The 22541-nt window shown below is 41.7% G+C and overlaps 1 protein-coding gene across 1 annotated transcript in view; it reads right to left on the reverse strand.

The window, feature by feature from the left end:
• Positions 1 to 7779: 7779 nt before the first annotated feature.
• Positions 7780 to 22541, reverse strand: part of si:ch211-117n7.7 (uncharacterized protein LOC751622 homolog) — a 52405-nt gene continuing 37643 nt past the window's right edge. The window contains exons 2-13 of the mRNA XM_034185505.1: positions 20340 to 20446; positions 12920 to 13025; positions 12680 to 12799; positions 12527 to 12557; positions 12386 to 12431; positions 11975 to 12104; positions 9829 to 9866; positions 9556 to 9656; positions 9381 to 9463; positions 9193 to 9271; positions 8575 to 8696; positions 7780 to 8461 (exon numbers count right to left, since the gene is read on the reverse strand). Coding sequence (XP_034041396.1) covers positions 8440 to 8461; positions 8575 to 8696; positions 9193 to 9271; positions 9381 to 9463; positions 9556 to 9656; positions 9829 to 9866; positions 11975 to 12104; positions 12386 to 12431; positions 12527 to 12557; positions 12680 to 12799; positions 12920 to 13025; positions 20340 to 20446 — 985 coding nt within the window. The 3' untranslated portion in view covers positions 7780 to 8439. The remainder of the gene's footprint in view (positions 8462 to 8574; positions 8697 to 9192; positions 9272 to 9380; positions 9464 to 9555; positions 9657 to 9828; positions 9867 to 11974; positions 12105 to 12385; positions 12432 to 12526; positions 12558 to 12679; positions 12800 to 12919; positions 13026 to 20339; positions 20447 to 22541) is intronic.

A 22541-nucleotide genomic window follows, 5' to 3' on the forward strand; every position in this document is an offset into this window, starting at 1 on the left:
CAGTTAACACAGTTTGCTGCTACATCTACAAGTGCAAGTTAAAACTCTACCATGCAAAGCGAAAGCCATACATCAACAACATCCAGAAATGCTGCCGCCTTCTCTGGGCCCGAGCTCATTTGAAATGGACAGACGCAAAGTGGAAAAGTGTGCTGTGTTCTGATGAGTCCACATTTCAAATTGTTTTTGGAAAACATTGACGTCGTGTCCTCCGGACAAAAGAGGAAAAAGACCATCCAGATTGTTACCAGTGCAAAGTTCAAAAGCCAGCATCTGTGATGGTATGGGGGGGTGTTAGTGCCCATGGCATGGGCAACTTACACATCTGTGATGGTACCATCAATGCTGAAAGGTACATCCAGGTTTTGGAACAACACATGCTGACATCCAAGCAATGTCTTTTTCAGGGACGTCCCTGCTTATTTCAGCAAGACAATGCCAAGCCACATTCTGCACGTGTTACAACAGCGTGGCTTGATAGTAAAAGAGTGCGGGTACTAGACTGGCCTGCCTGCAGTCCAGACCTGTCACCCAATGAAAATGTGTGGTGCATTATGAAGCCCAAAATATGACAACAGAGACCCCGGACTGTTGAACAACTGAAGTCATACATCAAGCAAGAATGGGAAAGAATTCCACCTGTCCTCAGTTCCCAAATGCTTATTGAGTGTTGTTAGAAGGAAAGGTGATGTAACACAGTGGTAAACATACCACTGTCCCAACTTTTTTGAAACATGTTGCAGGCATCCATTTCAAAATGAGCAAATATTTGCACAAAAACATAAAGTTTATCAGTTTGAACATTAAATATCTTGTCTTTCTGGTGTATCCAATTGAATATAGGTTGAAGAGGATTTGCAAATCATTGTATTCTAATTTTATTTACATTTTACACAATGTCCAAAATTCATTGGAATATGGGTCGTACTTATTGAAGCTTATACATTTATTTTTCCATTAATTATTTCTATAATTTGTGTATATAAACAACTGTTTTCACGTTTGAACAGAAATTATGACAGTTGTATTTATAATAATTTCTAAAGGACTTATATCACTATATAAGACACTCACACATTACATAGCTGGTTTGCTGGATTATAGTTTGTATATGCATCAGCATATATTTAATAATTTTGAAGAAATCTTTGTAATTGTGTGTTGTCATTATATTCTAAGTTGATTCACTGTGCCCCGTGAATTAGTGTCTGGGGCAAAAATTTTAAAATTGATTTTAAACACCTGTAAAATTACACCTGGCTAGACATAAATAACACAACCTTATAAACAATAACTTGCTTTATTAAATCCACAACAGAATGACCTAAACCTATGCATAATGTGTTTAAGCTGCCACAAAACATTTCTGATCCACTGTGCCCCGGCTTCCCCTAAATGTCAAAGTCAAGAAGGTACACACACTCCCATACTTTATATATACTGTATTATAGCAAATACTGTACATAAAGCCATTTGACAGGTGTGCGAAAGCTGTCAGTAACTGCCAAAGCTGACGAGCATGGGTGCGGTCGAAAACGTGAGCAAACACTGCTTTGTTTAGTTTACATCTCCATGGATTCTGGTTTACCTTTTCTGAATGATGCATAGACTAGCACCACATATTGGCATGGAGAGTTAATGCATTCACAGAATATAGATGCTGGATGGCTGTCTGCTGTAGTCTTTCCTGGGTGTTTGAATGCAAATTTTTTGAGCACTGCGGCCTGGACAGCTGCAAATTCATGGTTGATCAGAGCTCTGCTAGTCGACCCGAGTCTGCCTTTACACAACTTATTTCTAACCATGGGTGTTGTAATTTTTATACCCAATGCTCATTTTGTACTAACAGCAGGTCAGTGCACCCATGGGTGGTCTTAAATAAGGTGTGGTCAGGCACAGTATTGGTGCATTGCTATTATGAGTTCACAAACAGTGATTGTGCCTTAGACCACCAAAAACCTGGTCAAAAGTTGAGTGCAGAGTATTTCCAGCTATGCACGCAGCTCAGTATTCAGGTGCACCTTATGTGGGTTCACAGCACACGTCCATTCTGCTTGTACACTCAGGGATGTGGAAACACAGTTTCAAACTACAACAAAACTGAAGTGAAAACAAAAATGTAGAACAAAATAACAGTGAAAAGCTCACGGGAAAACCAAAAATTTTAATAACTGAATCTATTTTATTTTTCTCTCTCCAGAATCGAGGACAATCTTGATCAAACCCGGTGCTGGTGCAAAGGAGATTAGTGGTAGTATTGTATTACACAAGACTTCATTTATCAACTGAAAATGCACTGTGTTATCCTATTATAAAAATTGGGATGTAGAGGAAAAAAAAAAGTCCCACAAAGACAGTAAAAGGTGCAGCTTCAGTACTTATACAACACTCATGTTATGGAAAATTTAATGCAAAGTGGAACTGAACATCCAATTTTGACTGAATTAAATGACTATTATAAAGATGCATGAACGGAATCAATTGATTCTGACATTAAGTCAATTCAGCTCAAGTGGGAGAGGTAAAAATCAGAGTAACACAACAAAGTGTATAATGAGTGTGTAATGAGCAACAACCCTGCAGGCACCAGGCGTAATCTCATATATCTCAGTCTGTCTTCTAACACATTGCTCAGAAGTCTTCGAGGGGTTATATTGTGCATCTTTTCTCCTTGTCGATACGGGTCACAGTGGCTTTAAAACCAAACAAGCCTCTGTTCTGAAATGATTTAATACAGACAAAACACACAGTCATGCACACAAATACAAACTCTGTTACAACTAATGGAATAAAACTTTCACATTGTGTACCTCCTTGTCAGACTCATACATAAGTGTTTGAATCTTTATACATCTTCATGTTTTGCTTCTTTTTTTTTTCATTTGTGACTTTAGCAGATGAGCCAGTTGTGAATATCATCGCACATATAAATAATTTATGTGTGAGATTTAATCAGACAGCACCATGATGTAACAGACTCCAGTACACAACAGAATATCACAAGTTTTATTGTTCCTAATTCCACAAGTGAAGAGTTCATCATATCTTGTTTTCCCAAATCTTATCCGGTCATTATACTGAAATGTGACTTAATCATCTGAAGCCTTGGATTCCTCAAGTGATTCTTCTGCAACTATTATCATTCAGTACACAACACAGTCCAACAGATGGCACCAACTCAATTCAGCTGAATTTATTTATATTGTGTGAAATCACAAGCAGAAACACAAAAGTAAAATGTAAGACTTATTGTTGTCCTTTGGGCTGCTCCTGTTTGGTCGGGGTCACCACAGCAGATACAGCCAGATCTGCATTGGTATTTGGCACAAGTTTTACGCTAGACCCCTTCCTGACACAACTCTTTTCCCTGGAGAAACGCACACAGCGCCCCTGGTGTGTTCACCCCACAAAACTCTGCCTGAAGAGGGGGTGGCCTGATCCACAAGCATTGCCAAGACCATTTACATCAGAATGCCACATTCAATAAAATGTCTAATTTCATCACAAAAAAAAAACATCACAAATAACTCACCCGGTTGTGTCCATTTGATATCCTTTTCTCATTTATTCATTCTTATTCATTCCATGCAATTTAATTTAATTTCAGGTTGGTGTTTAACCATAGTTGAACCTCTGATTGAAGAGGAACAATGCGGGTTCCATCCTGGTCGTGGAACAACCGACCGGCTCTTTACTCTCACAAGGATCCTGGAGGGTTCCTGGGAGTATGCCCACCTAGTCTACATGTGTTTTGTGGACTTGGAGAAGGCGTATGATCGGGTATCCCGGGAGATACAGTGGGAGGTGCTGCGGGAGTATGGAGTGAGGTGGTCCCTTCTCAGGGCCATCCAATCTCTGTACTCGCAAAGTGAGAGCTGTGCTCAGGTGCTTGGCAGTAAGTCAGACTCATTTCCAGTGGAGGTTGGCCTCTGCCAGGGCTGCACCTTGTCACTAATCCTCTTTGTGATATTCATGGACAGGATATCGAGGTGTAGCCGGGGGGGAGGAGGGTTTCCAGTTTGGTGGGCTCAGGGTCTCATCACTGCTTTTTGCAGATGATGTGGTCCTGTTGGCTTCATTGGCCGGTGACCTCCAAGATTCACTGGATCGGTTTGCAGCCGAGTGTGAAGTGGCTGGGATGAGGATCAGCACCTCTAAATCTGAGGCCATGGTTCTCAGCAGGAAACTGATGGATTGCCTACTCCGGGTAGGGAATATGGCCTTGCCCCAAGTGAAGGAGTTCAAGTACATCGGGGTCTTATTAACGAGTGAGGGGAGATGGAGCGTGAGATTGGCCGGAGAATCGGTGCAGCAGGGGTGGTATTGCATTCGCTCTGCCATACTGTTGTGATGAAAAGGGAGCTGACCCAAAAGGCGAAGCTCTCGATCTACTGGTCAATCTTCGTTCCTACTCTCACCTATGGTCATGAGTGTTGGGTCATGAAAGAACTAGATCACGGGTACAAGTGGCCAAAATGGGCTTCCTCAGGAGGGTGGCTGGTGTCTCCCTTAGAGACAGGGTAAGAAGTTCGGTCATCTGTGGGAGGCTTGGAGTAGAGTCGCTGCTCCTTCGCGTTGAAAGGAGCCAGTTGAGGTGGTTTGTGCATCTGGTAAGGATGCCTCCTGGGAGCCTCCCAAGGGAGGTGTTCCAGGCATGTCCGTATGGGAGGAGACCCCAGGGAAGACCCAGGACTAGGTGGAGAGATTATATCTCCACACTGGCCTGGGAACGCCTTGGGATCCCCCAGTCAGAGGTGGTCAATGTGGCACGTGAAAGGGAAGTCTGGGGTCCCCTGCTGGAGCTGTTGCCCCCGCGACCCGAACCCGGAAAAGCGGTTGAAGTTGAGTTAGTGAGTGAGTTAACCAACTTTCTTCAAATAAACAAAACAAACAAACAAACAAAAGGGTGGCCTGATGTAGAGTGCCTTGATTGGAGAGTGGCGTCAACTCAGAACATGGTGCCATTTTGGGTGTAACTGTGCTTAACTACTGAATGGACCTTTAATGTTTTCAACATTTTTTAAAATCATTTAACCACACACAGCAACACATCAAGGTACAGGTGCTATCAAAATAAATATAAAAATAGTTATACAATGATGAGTGTGACAGTTTTAAAGTTCTCCGTCTCTGGATTATGGTTTATTCTGGACTAATTTTGCCCTCAACAAACTTTTCTTTCCACAATCATCACCTCCAAATCAAAGGTAAGCTGTACATTTTCCTCTTTTATCAACTTTGTGTTGTACATGTGCAGACTTTTCTGATCCATTTATCAGCATGTGCGCTATATAATACGATAGCAGATAAAGGAGTAAAAGCAGAAACTAAACGGTCAGACTTTTAATCACAGAAATGACTCCTCTCTCACTTTCCAGAAATTGGCGAGTGTCAGAGCTGAACTTTAATTTGACCTCTGCACGTCCAGACTTCTTGAGGTTTTTAATGGAAATACATTGTGATCGGACAGGACATTTATCTGATGTGAGCTATATGTATGTAACGGATTAGTTACAGCCAGGAGGCGCCGAACATCTACGGGAATCCTGCATCGGGACGTGCACCTCATTAATAGCCGGGTCAAAATTTCCTCAGAATTTTTTTTCTGCCAAATGTATTTGATCCATTATCAAAATGTTATCTGCATGCACACTGTAAAAACTATTAAAATATGATGAGAGACAAAGGATTGAAAGCAGCAAAGTGTAAAATCACAGCCTTTTGCTGTGTCTGAGGATTTAACAGGTGCATGTCGGGCTGCGGCTCCGAGTCTGAGCATGGTGTGAAAAAAAAAAAAAAACGGTCGGACTTTTAATAATGTAAATGTCTCTGGTCCCACATGCAAGGGGTTTTAATGGAAATACATTGCGATTGGACGGGACATTTCATTGGATGTGAGTGAAAAATCCGCTGTACAAAATCAGTTATATACGGTGTTTATTACATGGAAAACAATACAAAACTTTGGGACTTTTTTGTCCTGTGACTGTGAATATCTGGTTTATACGATGACAGTTTAGGTGAGTTTTACTGTACATGGGACTGAACAATAAATTTACCTCTCAAAGCTTTGGCGATGATGTCAGCTTCCATCCCACACGGCTGACTTTATTTTCCAAAATTTTTCGTCTGTTTGGATCTGAAGGGAATCTGTACATCTTGAAGCCCTTGTTGTGTCTATTTGTGCCCCCAAACCCACAACAACCCGGCATTTTCAGCGGATAAATAAATAAAATAGCTGGATTTACATGCAGACAGATTAACAGCGAACGCTATTTTGAACCCAAGATGTCACCACGAGTCACATGACCGATTTTTTTTTTTTTTTTTGACTCGTCATGTCACCACTCTCTAATCAAGACACTGGGCTGATGCTTGGCTCTGGGCCCTCTGATGGACAAACGGGGTATATATACATACTGTGTGATATGGTCAAATTTCATACTCCTAGTAAAAATTGCAGCAGCAACCTTTTGGACCCTTTGTGTACTTATTGTTCGAGCACACAAAAGTCCAGGAAATAACCACAGTAATCAAAATCTTGAATTCATGTTTCATCTCCAATATTTTCATCAGTGAAAGAAAAAAACAAAAAACAAAAAAAAAAACCAAGCATTTTTGGTGCCTGTAGAAGGGAGGCATCGCAGAAGCATGTTTTTAGGCTGAACCATGCCTCTCTACAGATTCAGGCTGACACCTATTAAGTGGCACACGTGAGGAACCGAGAAAGAAATTATATGGAAGCATTTTTGTCATCACTCTGGCAACATTTTTTTCAGTTAGTGTGCTGGATTTTCATAACAGAAGGTTCCTGGTTCAAGACCACCCATGCCCATTCTCCATGTAATGTCAAGTTGCATCATGTAGAGCATCTGTGGCGTAAAACGTGTGCCAAATTAAAATGTGGATTCATAACAGATCTGATGAGGTGACCCCAAGTGAAACGGGGAGAAGGTCAAACAACTTACTTTTTACCTTACTGTAGTTTTTAGTGCCTAGTGTTGAGGTCACAGACATGAAAAACCTAAATATCTTTTCAAACCATGTCAGATACTAAAAAAACAAAACAAAACAAAACACAGGACTGTAATCTGGTTGCAAGAAGTCACTTTTCTTTTCCAAAAATTCTATAGTGAAACTCACAAAGACTTTGGTGACCCATAAGATCCAAATGACAAAAGATATTATAAAAAGAAAAAGTTGTTGGTTCAGATGGTAACTCACTGTATATTTATGTCTGTTTATATAATACGGTGCATCTAGAAAGTATTCACAGCACTTCACTTATTCCACATTTTGTTCTGTTACAGCCTAATTACAAAATGGAGTACATTCATTTTTCCCTCAAATTTGTACTCACAACATCCCATAATGATAACATGAATAAAGTTATTTTGAAAATAAAAAAAAAAAGAAAAAGAAATCATGTGTACATAAGTATTTACACCCTTTGCTCAATGCTTTGTTGCTGCACCTTTGGCAACAATTACAGCCTTAAGTCTTCTTGAATGTGATGTCACAAGCTTGGCACACCTATCTTTGGGTAGTTTTGCCCATTCCTCTTTGCAGCACTGCACAAGCTCCATCAGGTTGGATGGGGAGTGTCGGTGCACAGCCATTTTGAGAAACATCTCAAGGATGATCACTGGAAACAGGATGCACCTGAGCTCAATTTTGAGCTTCATGGCAAAGGCTGTGAATACTTTTGTACAGGTGCTTTCTGAGTTTTTGTATTTTTAATAAATTTGCAAACATCTAAAAAAACTTTTTCACATGGTCATTATAGGGTATTATGTGTATAATTTTGAGAAGAAAAAAAAAAAAGAATTTAATCGATTTTGGAATCAGGCTGTAACATTACAAAATGTGTAAAAAAATGAAGTCCTAATGTTCTATTTGATAAATATGATATCGAGTGCAGAAATACTAAAAAGGTATTCCATCCTGTAATCAAAAGCTGCAATGGGATCCAAACACTAAAGACTTGCTCCTCAGTGACTGGACTCTGATTGACACTGGTCCTAGTACTTGAGTTGTGGCTCACTGTAATTAGAGTGAGTTCAAGGCAGAGTACACATTTTGTTGAATGTAATGTGGCATTACTATTACTACATGTACATTTAGCACCAGAAAATTCTCACACAGCCCTATTATATGCAAACTGTATGACTGTATGTATTAAAATGGGAACTATTAGCATCTCTGTCAATTCCAAATAAATTACCCATTGACACAGAAAAGATATATGTAGATCTGATAAAAACATCATAAAATCCACTGTCACTTGGCTAAAAATACAGAAAATGTTTCACATGATGTCATATATTCTGGGGGGAAAAAAGTCAAGGCCTCTAGAATCAGCTTGATTGAGTGAAATTATTGCTCTGTGACCTTGTTGAAGTCTGACAAGGCCTTGCTGCTCAATACGTCTTTCCTGCATTATAATGATGCCACAAACTGCCTGCAGAGGAGACATGATGGATGCATGCTTAAGAAATAAAAGAGACCGTTCAACATCAACAAGTTTGCAAAGTAAAAATCAAATCACTTAAAACAGGCAAACTGTTTTCTTACTTCAGGATTTCAGGCAGACGGGGGTCTCTGTATAAGCCATTGTGCAGATACCCCAAGGAGCCCTCAAAGGTCACCAACTTGACTCGCTCTGAATTCTGGGCAGTCTGTGCTATCTCATATAGCTGAGAAAGAAGCAGCTCAGTTTACAACAAATGAGATAAGAAAATACATCACAGAGTCACTGTAGAAACAAGATAAGCAGTGATGTTTCCAGACCTATCTGACTGCAGGGGGTGGACACAAGCACATCTCATTAGTTTACTTAACTAAAAACATTTATTAAGATTTAAAGCTGATGATCTAAAATAGTAATCAGAGAAATAATAAAATCAGCCTTTTTTCCAAGTAGGCAAAGTGGTATAATGATGGTAAAATGACAAGACTACTGCACCTCTACACATATAAATAATGAGTTGAATGCAAGTGCTGCCTCGGACCGGGCAGCTATAATGGTTTATAATAATAGGGTGGCACCTACGTATGGCAGCCACACAGATCCCAGGGGTGGCCAGTGTCACCCAAAGCCACCCCTTGAACCTGCCTCTGGGGGAAAGCGCCCTCTTCAGTTACAATGAAGTATAAAAAGAAAAGCTGCTACATTTTTCAAAGTAATACCACCTTGTGGGCCATGTGGAGAGGTGTTAAGTGATCATCCTCTGAATATAGGAGTAAAAGTGGGCTTCTCATTTTCTTCACACTGCAGAATAATAAAAACATGACCCAGTGTGAAGTCTTTGGATTTCACTTTTCATGACTTCACAATCAGCTATGCATTATGTACATGTTGCTGTTTCATTCAAACTTACTTTTCATCAGTAGGAAAGACGAGCTTGTTCTCTGCTTGGGCCTTTGTGAAGAAGTAGTCCAAGCCAAAAAACCTCCAGTAAAACTTTAAGACAGGAAAACACGGCTTATGTGGAACATATTTGCAGCTATACAAAAAAATATCTAAATAAATGATCAGAAATACACTGACTGTACCCAAGAAAAGGGATGATAGGGATGATATCCACTGTACTCCAATTTAAAATTTCCAAGATTAATGAAAGCGCCCTCCAGAATCACACCATCAACAACCACACCTTAGACAGGAAACATTACACTGTTGTGTTTACAATGTAAACATGGTATCATGCAAAGAATCCTTCCTCTTTTCTAAACAGAGTGCCACAAAAATGAGATGATACTCCTCCAGGGTTTGTTCTACTATACAATAATACATTTCAACCAAAAATCCTTACAAGGAAAACTTACCTTGTTCTATCAGTTTGGCTGCAGTGTTAGTCGCTACTCTGTAAAGAGATTGAAAAAAAAAAAAAAATCATGTAGAATCTCTTCCTACAGACCACATATTCTGAGTGTAGTCAATGAGTAATGCTCATTGTAGCTGGATGTTTCATTAATAATGATAACAACAAAAATACAAGTAGATAAGCAGTCATTGGGACACAAACTGCAACTCCAAGACAACAACAACAACAAAATACACCCTGCCCAGTCTGACAATGATTTTTAGTCTTTAGCCTGTCTTCAGACTCTGTGCTTTTATCTGGATATGTCCCAAAAATGTAAACATTTCTATTCCAGACCATACTCTACAGACCAGACCTCTTTTGATCAGATTGATTATGCTACAGGAAGACAAACAAACAAATGCATGCACGCACTCCTATATCCTAATGAGTATAAAATATCACAGGTAACTGAAACATATGAGGTGTATGCAAACAGCATGCAACCTTATTTTATTAGGGAGGGGTGTTATTTCAAAAAAATTTGAAATCTATAAATGTTTGCATAGAATATGAAAATATACATGGAATAAACCATAGCAGGATAAATGTTGGGTCATTTGGTTCCAAAAGCCCATATGGACGGACCCAGTGAAGATATTGGGCTCAAAAATCACCAAAAATATTGACAAAAATGTCATATCTTGAGAACCGCTGCACCTAGAGACTTGAAATTTGGCACCAAATGTTGCTTGCCCCCAAGTTTATATTCAACTTCTATAGTAACAATAAGCCTATCTGGTGTTTTTTAAGAGTAATTGACAAAAAACTAATTTCAGTACATATGTTAACGATCAATTGTAACAAAATCTATGTAGTTTTTATTTCAGGAACATCAGTTGAGTATAACTGTTTTTATTTGATCAAATTTATCCTGCTATGATTTATTCCGTGTATATTTCCATATTCCATGCAAACATTTATAGATTTCCAATTTTTTTTCAGGTTCCCGGTGTCGCAGACCGAACGGTCCCCCTAAAAATTGGTCCACCCCGTCCCCACTGTGCATGCGTCATTTGCTACACCCAAAGCGATCAAAGGGAATAACGTGATTATTAACCATCAGATGATAAATTAAAATCTCTTAAATCATTGTAAAGTCAGTTTTAAGCAGAAACAACGCAATAATTCGTGAGACTCTGAAATGACGTAGGCGCAGCAGCAGCAGCAGCACGTCTGTCAGACTCAGACGTGCTGCTGCTGCGTTCTGATTGGTCCTCTGTCTTTATTATGAAATAATGCTGAATTTATGTGGAAATGATTGTTGCACAAAAGCTTCAGATATCCGTCGCTGAGATAGATGATGACTGGAGTGCAGTTTGAAGCAGAAACAAGGTTATAATTGGTGAATCGATGTTGACGCATATGCACTGAAGGCAGGGCAGACTGATTTTTAGGGGGGCCGTTTGGTCGGCGACACCTGTTCAAGGTCATCCCTGCCTGTTGTCCGTGTAACGGAGTTGTGTCAGGAAGGACATTCAGCATAAAACCTGTGCAAAAGCAACATGGAGATCCACTTTGATTCTGCTGTGGTGAACCCGAGTGAAACAAAGGAGACGCTGAAGGGACCGAATATAATGATTTAAAAAATTTTTTAAAACAATTTCAGATTATTACAGTTTTTTTTAATGGAATACTACTACTACTTCTATAAATAATAATAGTCATCATCATCCAAGTCAGAAAAACTGACAAAGTTAAAAAAAAAAAATCCAAATTTCTGCGGTTACAGCAGTTGAGTCAAAAGTTTAATAATATCCAAACTTCTGTGTGATCAGGAGAATTGATAAGAACTAGTCACTGAATCTACCAAATATCTAAATAAACTCTACTCCAGCTACTGCATATGAAACTCTGAAATTTTGGGCTCTGATAGATACAGATGAGGGCTAAGAAACTTCCTCTTTGACATACTGTCATCCTTTACCATCCATAGTAATCATAACACAGGCTAAGCAAGATGCCCGTGAAAGCGTTTTGATAAGAGCGCAGCACTGACGGCCTTCACTCAAGCATATATAAATCTACCACATGCTTTATTGGAGCCTGATGGTGTTAATATATATTTCACTCGAGTATATTGGCAGTAAATAAAGCTGCTTACTAACCCTGTACCAAGGGAGTGACCCCAGATGACAATCAGGCTGCTTCCACTGCGTGCTTTGACCCAGTTGTACAAGTAGAGGGCATCTGTGTTCAGTCCAGCTTCAGTGGGCTGCCCAGAGGAATCTCCAAACCCTGCCAGAGTTTCTCATGTTAACTCCTGCTCACTGACATAGTGCAACAATCCTCACGGCCACAAGGTGGCAGTGTCTCAGAAGAAAAGACTGACCAGAATTCCACTGAACCACTGTCTTTTTGACTGCATTATTAACAACCAAACAAGCACAATTACACTTGTGTGCGACTGCACGGCTGCAAATATTAAAGCAACGTAAAATATTCTTATTGCATCTGCTAATGAATGTGAAATGTAGACACGAGGCAAACACATTCAATAAATCCTCATTTGCACCAACCTCTGTAGTCTGGCACCAACACATGACAACCAATTGCACTTAATACCTGTTGACACATTATATTTAATTGTCATTAATATGGCTATGAAGATGTTGATATTGCTATTAGGCATTCAAAAAAATTAACATGCTTTTACTCACTTTTGCCACTCCCACTCGATGAGGAGCTGCCCTGTTTGAAAGATTCACAAATAACAGAGCTACCAATACTAAAAAGCGACAGATGTGCGACAGGTGTGCAAGTTCTACATTCTGCTCCTTCTACAGCCAATACACATGCATTATTTATCATACCTTGAGTTCGTATTCCCATGAAGATATATGAAAACTGGACTTCCATCTCCTAAAGATTTCTGGTACCATGCCAAGTCCTTCCCTTGTGCCTCTTTCCACCGGCTTTCAGGGACGGTGTGCCTTAAACAGTTCATAACAACACAGCCACTTGGAGACATAAGTGATAATTAAAAAGGATAGATACTGACCTTTATCTTAGCCTTTCACAACTAACTTCAAGAAATGAAATCTTGAACTGACCATACACCGAGGGAGATCCCTTCCTCTGGTGTTAAGTACATGTTGGTGGTGTGATTAAGGGAGAAATCAGCAGGTCGGCTGAGGTCCACAAAGAATGGCAACTTGACTGCAAACACACAAAGAAGGGAAATTAACCATAAGTAACCTTATACATACAAAAACTGTGCATATGGTGCTGTGCAAAAGTCTTAAGTATGATACCGTGTCTGTATGTGGGATGTGAGTTTTCCCCTCCAGTAACCGGACAAATTACATAGAATTTTGTCTTATCAAAAAGTAGTATCTGTGTAATATGGGTAATGAGGAGGAGTGTGGGTGAGACCCTACAACCTGGACAACACAAATAAAACTTGAACATCGACAAGCTCAGCTAACAGGCTAACCTCAGTTTGGGTGTTTGTCAAATCATATTTTGGGGGAATGAGCAGTGGTTCTTATAATGATTGATGTGGTCATTGAAAATTAGGACCTGCTCATTTCCTAAGTAATTGTGCATCTCCACACTGGCCTGGGGATGCTTCAGGATCCCTCAGTCAGAGGTGGTCAATGTGGCCCAGGAAAGGGAAGTCTGGGGTCCCATGCTGGACGTGTTGCCCCCGCAGCCCGATCCTGGATAAGCGGTTGAAGATGCGTGAGTGAGTGAGTGGGTAATTGTGTATTAATGTGACGTAACATCTTTAAACTACCAGTAACTGCTACTGAAGTTAAGATCTAACTTCATGAGGCTACCAACAGACGATAAAGGTAAGTAATGTCTCAGAAAGGAGTACCAGGGAAATCTAGGACCCTCAAAATGCGACACGCCCATACAGATGGATGGACGGACAGACTGAGTCCATTTCAATGGTCTCCCTTATTTCATGGCTGGGGGGCAAAAAGTAATCAAGTCTCATATATACACAATGCAAATGTTATATTCCATTTAAAAAATATTAACTATGACCAACAGAAAAAAAGGTATGTTTTTAGATGAGATTTAAAAGATTTGTGTTTCTTGCATCCCCTAGTAGATTATTCCAGAAGACTACAGTGTAGAAAGAAAAAGCTGCTGACTGGACGAGAAACACATGACCTCCACTCGCACAACACTCAAGAGCATGACTGAAGGTCGGGCTTGTTATTCATTTATTTTTGTTAATTGGTTGTTTGGGATATGGTTAGAGGAGATCATGTGTTTTCAGTCTAAAAAGTGCAGCTCCACCATCACCATTTTCTGAAGCCACACATGTAAAAGCTAATTTTAAGCGTTATCTTGACAAGACTCTAGCTTTATGTATGACCAGTCAATAAAAAAGAGGGAGTGCTGCACTGGGTCAAAAAAGTGAAAGTTGATCATATAAAAAAATAAATAAATAACAACAACAAAAAAAATCTGGTGCTCTTTAAGGATAAGGCTAAGCAGAATTAAAAAAAATAACACAATGCTAAACTACCCTGGGCAAATGAGAACACTATCAAAGAAAGAGTGTATAGAAATAATGTGACCTTTTGTCCCCTTAGAATAGGTCAAGGTCTGTGTCCCAAGACTGCTCCCTGTGAATTTGAAGACCCTGGCAGTAACAGGATAGGACATATTTGGCCATCGGGCATTAAGCGAAAACAATGAGTGTCTAGCTTGTTAAGAATGAAAGTAAAAAAAAATAAAAAATAAAAAATCAATGGCAGCATAGTAAAAGAATCTGAGGCAGTCAGATACATTTTGTAAATGTTGGCACACACACACACACACACACACACACACACACACACACACACACACACACACACACACACACACACACCCTTGTGCCCAATGAATAACAGTGATTATCTCATTATAATGGCACCTGTCAGTGGGTGAGATATATTAGTCAGCGAGTTAAGATTTTGTCATCAAAGTTGATGTGTTGAACCAGAACAAAACGTGGATGTTGGGAAAGTGTAGGAACACGGACCCACAACAGGGGGCGCAAATGAACGGACAATGGAGTAAGTCAAAATAACAACGCTTTACTGTTGTGAATGTGCACAACGAATACAACCAATCACAGAAATGGACAACAGTCAATTCACAAAAGTGTCGTGTGGGCAGGCTCGAAGATAGGAGACGCCTCTCCAAGGTAAGACCGGAACCACACGGCTTCCTCCGCCACAGGACCCCGGGAATACTGGAGCCGCCAAGTCCCGAACTCCCAGGTGGCCACTGCCTCCGCGTGTCGGACCTGGTACTGCTGGCGAGGAACAAAGAACAGTTAGATGGGGGCGCGTTTGCACCCAGGACTCCGAACAGCAGGAAAGTTACCTCCACCTCTCGTCGAAAAAAGAAACAGAATATCTGCTGTCCAACACACACAAGCAACAGATATTCACAGTCAGCTGAGAACGTTACCTCTCCGGTAGAAACGATATCTCGGCAATGAGGTGGAGATGCCGTCCTGCTGATATACCCCACTGATGATTGCCGTCAGCTGTCTCAGGTGATGGGTGACAGCTGTCACCGAGGCTGCTCCCGTGAGGCGGCGGCGCCCTCTGGTGCCTGGAGCCCGCACTCCAGGCAGGGCGCCCTCTGGTGGTGGTGGGCCAGCAGTACCTCCTCTTCAGCGGCCCACACAACAGTGGATGCATAAAGATTTGAGTCACTCTGAGAACGACCAAATTGTGATGGCTCAAAAAAATCACTTGCTCAGTGAACATAAAATTATGTATTTCCACCCAACTAAAATGCGTTAACTTAGCCAGAAACAATTTTGCAGAATGACCTATATTTAAATTTGTTGGGTCAACATGATGAATTTGTGTTACTGTTACCTAATTGCCATGGTTCAGGCCAACTAGATTTGAAAAGGTAAATGTAGACCTAAATGTAAATTTGTTGGGACAACAAGGTGAATTTGAGTTACTGTTAATTCAAATACCATGGTTTAGGCCAACTAGATTTGTAAGGGTAAATGTAACAAGAGGAGAAATTCACGTTATGTCAGCTCTTAAAAAACACACAAGATGGGTGCAAGTAGAGGAAAATGTTTATCAAACAGCGTGTGCAAGGATAAGCAATAATAATACTTGTAACAGTACAATAAAATAAGAAAATTAGGTAAAAATAGAATATGTATCATTATATACGAGGTCTGTTAGAAAAGTATCTGACATTATTTTTTTCAAAAACCATATGGATTTGAATCACGTGTGATTGCGTCAGACAAGCTTGAACCCTCGTGCGCATGCTTGAGTTTTTTCATGCTTGTCGGTTGCGTCATTCGCCTGTGAGCAGGCTTTGAGTGAGGTGTGGTCCACCCCTCTCGTCTATTTTTTATTGCGAATAAATGTCTGAACGATTTGGAGCTTTGCTGCATCAATTTTTTTCCAGAAACTGAGAGAGACCTCCAGGTGGACACCGTTCGAAAAATTAATATGGCTTTCAGGGACGATTTTATGGGGATTAAACAGATTACGGGGTGTTACTGCTGCTTTAAGGACGGCCCACAACTGCTGAGAGCGCGGCGCGCTCCCAGCGCAGATGGACAGGCTGACACCCCGCACAAACAACCAGATCATTTCCAACGTGAAAGCTTTGTTGATCCGGGACCTCGTCTGACTTTCACAAAAAGCCAGAAGATGTGGACATCAGCACTTTTTCCAGCACATTCCACCGTTACAGGAGTTTTTTTTTCATGGAAAAAGAAGCCGAGGGACGCACCACGGAGCCGTTCATTATGCGGGACAAAACCACCTCGGTGTTGGTCTCACAGGACGGCTTAAAGGTGGATTTCAGACGGATTCCGGTTGCTTTCCAGTCGTGTGAATATCCGATTGTGATTGTGCATGAGCTGGACATGTCAGAACATGTCCTGTGAGGCTTCATCATGGCGTTTCTTTTCACCATGCAGCTCCGCCGCGACGCGCGGAATTCCTTCGCCTTTGTTCCTCTTTCCATGGCAAAGACTCCTGTAACAGTGGAACGTGCCGTTCATTTCTAAACTGGACGCTGTCTTGATCCGTTATGTCCTCTGACTAGCACAGGAATTGTGAACTTTTTCCGGCACATTCCACCGTTATAGGAGTTTTTTTTTCATGGAAAAAGAAGCCGAGGGACGCGCCACCGTGCCACTCTTGACGCGGCACAAAACCACCTCTGTGTTGGTCTCTCAGGACGGCTTTCAGACGGATTCCGGTTGCTTTTCTGTCGTGTGAATATCCGAGAAATTGAGCTTGAGCTGGACAAGCCCCAACATGTCCTGTGAGGCTTCATCACGGCGTTTCTTTGCGCCGAGCGGCTGCACCACGACGCGCCGAACTCCTCCGCACGTCTGTCTTAATTGTGCCAAAAAAGTGCTATGTCCACGTCTTTTCACAATTCCTGTGCTAGTCAGAGGACATACCGGATCAAGACAGCGTCCAGTTTAGAAATGAACGGCACATTTCACTGTTACAGGAGTTTTTGTCATGGAAAGAGGAACAAAGGCGGAGGAATTCCGCGCGTCGCGGCGGAGCTACATGACGAAAAGAAATGCCGTGATGAAGCCTCACAGGACATGTTCTGCTCATGCACAATCACAATCGGATATTCACACGACTGGAAAGCAACCGGAATCCGTCTGAAATCCACCTTTAAGCCGTCCTGTGAGACCAACACCGAGGTGGTTTTGTCCCGCGTAATGAACGGCTCCGTGGCGCGTCCCTCGGCTTCTTTTTCCATGAAAAAAAACTCCTGTAACGGTGGAATGTGCCGGAAAAAGTGCAGATGTCCACATCATCTGCCTTTTTGTGAAAGTCAGACGAGGTCCCGGATCAACAAAGCTTTCATGTTGGAAATGATCTGGTTGTTTGTGCGGGGTGTCAGCCTGTCGATGGGGGCTGAGAGCACGCTGCGCTCTCAGCAGTTGTGGGCCGTCCTTAAAGGGGCAGTAACACCCCGTAATCTGTTTAATCCCCATAAAATCGTCCCTGAAAGCCATATTAATTTTTCGAACGGTGTCCATCTGGAGGTCTCTTACAGTTTCTGGAAAACAATTGATGCAGCAAAGATCCAAATCGTTCAGACATTTATTCGCAATAAAAAATAGACGAGAGGGGTAGACCATACCTCACTCAAAGCCTGCTCACAGGTGAATGAAGCAACCGACAAGCATGAAAAAACTCACGCATGCGCATGAGGGTTCAAGCTTGGCTGATGCAATCACACGTGATTCAAATCCATATGGTTTTTGAAAAAAATAATAAGGTCGGATACTTTTCTAACAGACCTCGTATATATACACACACACACACACAATATATATATACATATATATATACATACATACATATATATACATATATATATACACACACACATACACACACACACATACATGCACACATACACATATGCACACACGTACACACATACCTATACACATACACATATATGTACGTACATATATAAGTACATATGCATATATATACTCGTATAAACATGACTGGGATTGAAAAAGAGATAGGAGCATCTTATTTACAAGTGGAATTTAGATGTGAAAAGGTGACATTAGTGAATGGATTTGTAAACGAGTTGTTATTGCACATGATTTGTGGACATATTAATATTGCACATGATTTGTGGACATATTGCATGTGGTTATTTCACAGTGTTATTGTACAGTCTGTCAGCAGCAGGGAGGAACGACCTGCGGTATCGTGCCTTCTTGCACTGAGGGTGCCTCAGCCTGTCACTGAACGAGCTGCTCAGCTCCACTACAGTCCGGTGCAGAGGGTGAGAGGAGTTGTTTATGATGGATTTGAACTTGGCTAACACCCTCCTCTCAGCCACCTCCTCCAGAGAGTCCAGAGGACAGCCCAGGACAGAGCTGGACTTCCTGACGAGCTTAGTCAGTCTCTTTCTCTCCTGCTCTGTGCTGCCCAGGGCCCAACAGATGACAGCATAGAGGAGAGCAGAGGCTACAAAAGAGTCATAGAAGCTCTTAAGCAGAGGCCTGCTCACTCCAAAGGATCTCAGTCTCCTCAGGAGGTGGAGGCAACATGACCCACAATGGCGGAGTCATCAGAGAACTTCTGGAGATGGCAGCTGTCCGTGTTGTAGGTGAAGTCTGAGGTGTAGAGGGTGAAGAGGAAGTCCCTTCGGCTGCTTCCGTGTTTGTGCTCAGGGTCGCCACAGCAAATCTGAGGTGAATCTGTATGTTGAATTGGCACAGATTTTACATCAGATGCTCTTCATGTTGCAACTCCACATTACATGGAGAAATGTGGCAGGGGTGGGGTTTGAACCGGGGACCTTTCGTACTGAAACTAAGTGCACAAACCACTTCGCCACAACCCCTGCCCTGTAAATAGTTAGAACTACTTTTAAAATAGTACAGTTACATGTCAACTTAACTTTGCTGTGTTGGATCAACACAATTTATGCAGATCCACCGCAGATTTGCTGTGGCGACCTCAAGCACAAACAAGCGAACAGCCAAAGGGACTTACTGTTGTTTTTGTTACATTTACCCTTACAAACCTAGTTGGCCTGACCCATGGTAATTAAGTAACACTAACACAAATTCATCATGTTGACTCAACAAATTTACATTTAGGTGACTCAGCAAGGTCAGAAAACTGGTGAAGCGGTTGCAAGGTCATGGGTGGCTAAGGCTGATTGATGTTCGTGAGGAGCGAAGGCTGGCCTGTGTGGTTCGATTCAACAGAATGATCTGTTGCTAATGTCTTGGTCACAGATAGCATAGCACACCTTCAGAGTCCATGGCCTTGACGGGCCCCAAACTATTTTGTTGGCACTGACACCGTATTAGGCAGATGGTCACAATGTTATGGCTGATCAGTGTGTTCTCCTGCAACTTATAAGAAGTCATGTTGTATTTAATAAAGGTTTTTTGTGTGATCACTACCAACTGTCCTTGTGTCATGTATATGCATATCATCTATGGAGAAATCCATTTTTAATTTTTTGTTTGTTTTGTTTTTTGCCATTACAAAATGAGGGTTAACTTCATTAATGATTTGTTTGTTCACTAAAAAAGAAAACAGGTCTTTTGATTTTTGCTGGAATACGAATGTTTCAAACATGACTTTTGCTGACACAGTGAAGAAACTTCTAATGCTACAATTTCATCAAAAACCTAAAGGTGTCTTTTGCTCAGTCAAAAATTCTTGCAGGCCCATTGACTGAGTTGCCTGCTCAGTGGGATAAGGGTTTGGGCTGTCAATTCGCAGACCTGGGGTTCATTCCTGGTCATGCTACGATTTGTGTCCTTGGACAAGACACTTCAGCTGCATTGTCTCAGTCCACCCAGCTGTAAATGGGCACCAATGTTGGCTGGAGAAGTAAGCCGTTATGGACTGGCTTTCCATCCGGGGGATCGTCAACTGTCATCCGCTTCATGCTACGGTTTCTGGGGATAAGCATCAATGAGATTTTGTAGCACTTACTTGTTCTTCTACTTACGTCTGTGAGTATATACAAGTTGCTGGATTAATTGTGAGAGTATTCTCAGCATGAAAATGGTCAACAGGACCAATAAGCCTATTTTCAGCCAACGCCACCATTGGAACCTGAGAGCAGTAAAGAGACAGAGAGAGAACAAAGGGAAAGAAGACATGACATTATCACTCATCACTCATCTTCACCTGCATTTCCGGGTTCGGGTCGCTGGGGCAACAGCTCCAGCAGGGGACCCCAGACTTCCCTTTCCCGTGGCACATTGACCACATCTGAATGGGGGATCCTGAGGCGTTCCCAGGCCAGTGTGGAGATATAATCTCTCCACCTAGTCCTGTGTCTTCCCCGGGGTCTCCTCCCAGATGGACGTGCCTGGAACACCTCCCTAGGGAGGCACCCAGGAGGCATCCTTACCAGATGCCCGAACCACCTCAGCTGGCTCCTTTCAACACGAAGGAGCAGCGACTCTACTCTAAGCTCCTCATGGATAACCAAACTTCTCACCTCATCTCTAAGGGAGACACCAGCCACCCTCAATTTCAATTTATTTTCATTTATATAGCGCCAAATCACAAGAGTTGCCTCAAGGCACTTCACACAAGTAAGGTCTAAACTTACTAACCCCCAGAGCAGCAGTGGTAAGGAAAAAACCTCCCTCTGAGGAAGAAACCTCAAGCAGACCAGACTCAAAGGGGTGACCCTCTGCTTGGGCCATGCTACAGACATAAATTACAGAACACATGGATGCTTAGGGAAAAAAAAAGCCAGCAATGTGATTCATCTATAATATTCAAGACAGCAGTTACCCCGAATGCCATAGGCGTCTGGAAAACTAAGGGGGGGGGGGGGAGATCACCCCCCCCCCATGAAATTCTAAGAATATAAGTGCCCTGTGGTGCATTCTGGTGCATTCTTTGGACTACATTTGGACCTGAAACAGCAGTTAAATTTCTCTTGTGATCTCCTGCATAATGGCACAACATGTGGCTTTTGAATGCATGTTGTGCCATCCTGTCAGAGCATGTATAGACTATAACACAACAGTTTACAAATATAGCTAAAGCTTGATGAAAACTGCACAAATACTTTTACAATGTGTTTAAGACGTGTAAAATAAAAAGAAAACACACAAAGATATTGAAATTGTATGTATGTGTGTCGTGGGAGGGCACCTATTCATTTGTTCTCTGAGGGGGGGCTCACTCTCCCACACTTTGAAAACCCCTGATGTAAGTGATAATGTACAAATTTTTTCAATAATTAACATTCAGGTGCTGTTGGAGGTGAGCTCGCTTATGGAGTAAACTGCGAGCTGGAGAAGAGAGCTCTGGGGGGGCAGTGCAATGCAAGGCAGCGTGTGTCATAGCTGTGCAGCCACGCTTGCTCCTGTGGGTGACTTGGACTAACAGCTTCTGACAGCTGCACTTTCCACCTGAGGAAACCCATTTCAGCCGCTTGTATCCGTAATGTAGTTCTTTCAGTCATGAGCCAACCCTCATGACCATAGGTGAGAGTAGGAATGAAGATTGACCAGTAGCTCAAGAGCTTCACCTTTTGGCTCAGCTCCCTTTTTGTCACAACAGTACGGTAGAGCAAATGCAATACCGCCCCTGCTGCACCAATTCTCCGGCCAACCTCACACCCCTTTGTCCTCTCACTTGTGAACAAGACCCCGAGGTACTTGAACTCCTTCACTTGGGGCAAGACCATATTCCATACGCAGAGTAGGCAATCCATCAGTTTCCTGCTGGGAAATTATTTTATTATAAAATTATTAAAATTTGCTTCATGTGCAAAAACCTGACAGTTACATTAGGAAAGGTATGCTTACATACTTGTGTCTTAATTACATTAACTGCTTGTTGGTTTGGAATTTACAATAGTGTCCAGAATAATAGCAGTGCTATGTGACTAAAAAGATTAATCCAGGTTTTGAGTATATTTCCTATTGTTACATGGGAAACAAGGTACCAGTAGATTCAGTAGATTCTCACAAATCGAACAAGACCAAGCATTCATGATATGCACACTCTTAAGGCTATGAAAATGGGCTATTAGTAAAAAAAAGTAGAAAAGGGGGTGTTCACAATAATTGTAGCATGTGCTGTTGACACTACAAACTCAAGACTATTATGTTCAAACTGCTTTTTTAGCAATCCTGTGAATCACTAAACTAGTATTTAGTTGTATAACCACAGTTTTTCATGA

Source organism: Thalassophryne amazonica, chromosome 13 (genome assembly GCF_902500255.1).
Source record: "Thalassophryne amazonica chromosome 13, fThaAma1.1, whole genome shotgun sequence".
In the NCBI taxonomy this organism is placed as follows: Eukaryota; Metazoa; Chordata; class Actinopteri; order Batrachoidiformes; family Batrachoididae; genus Thalassophryne; species Thalassophryne amazonica.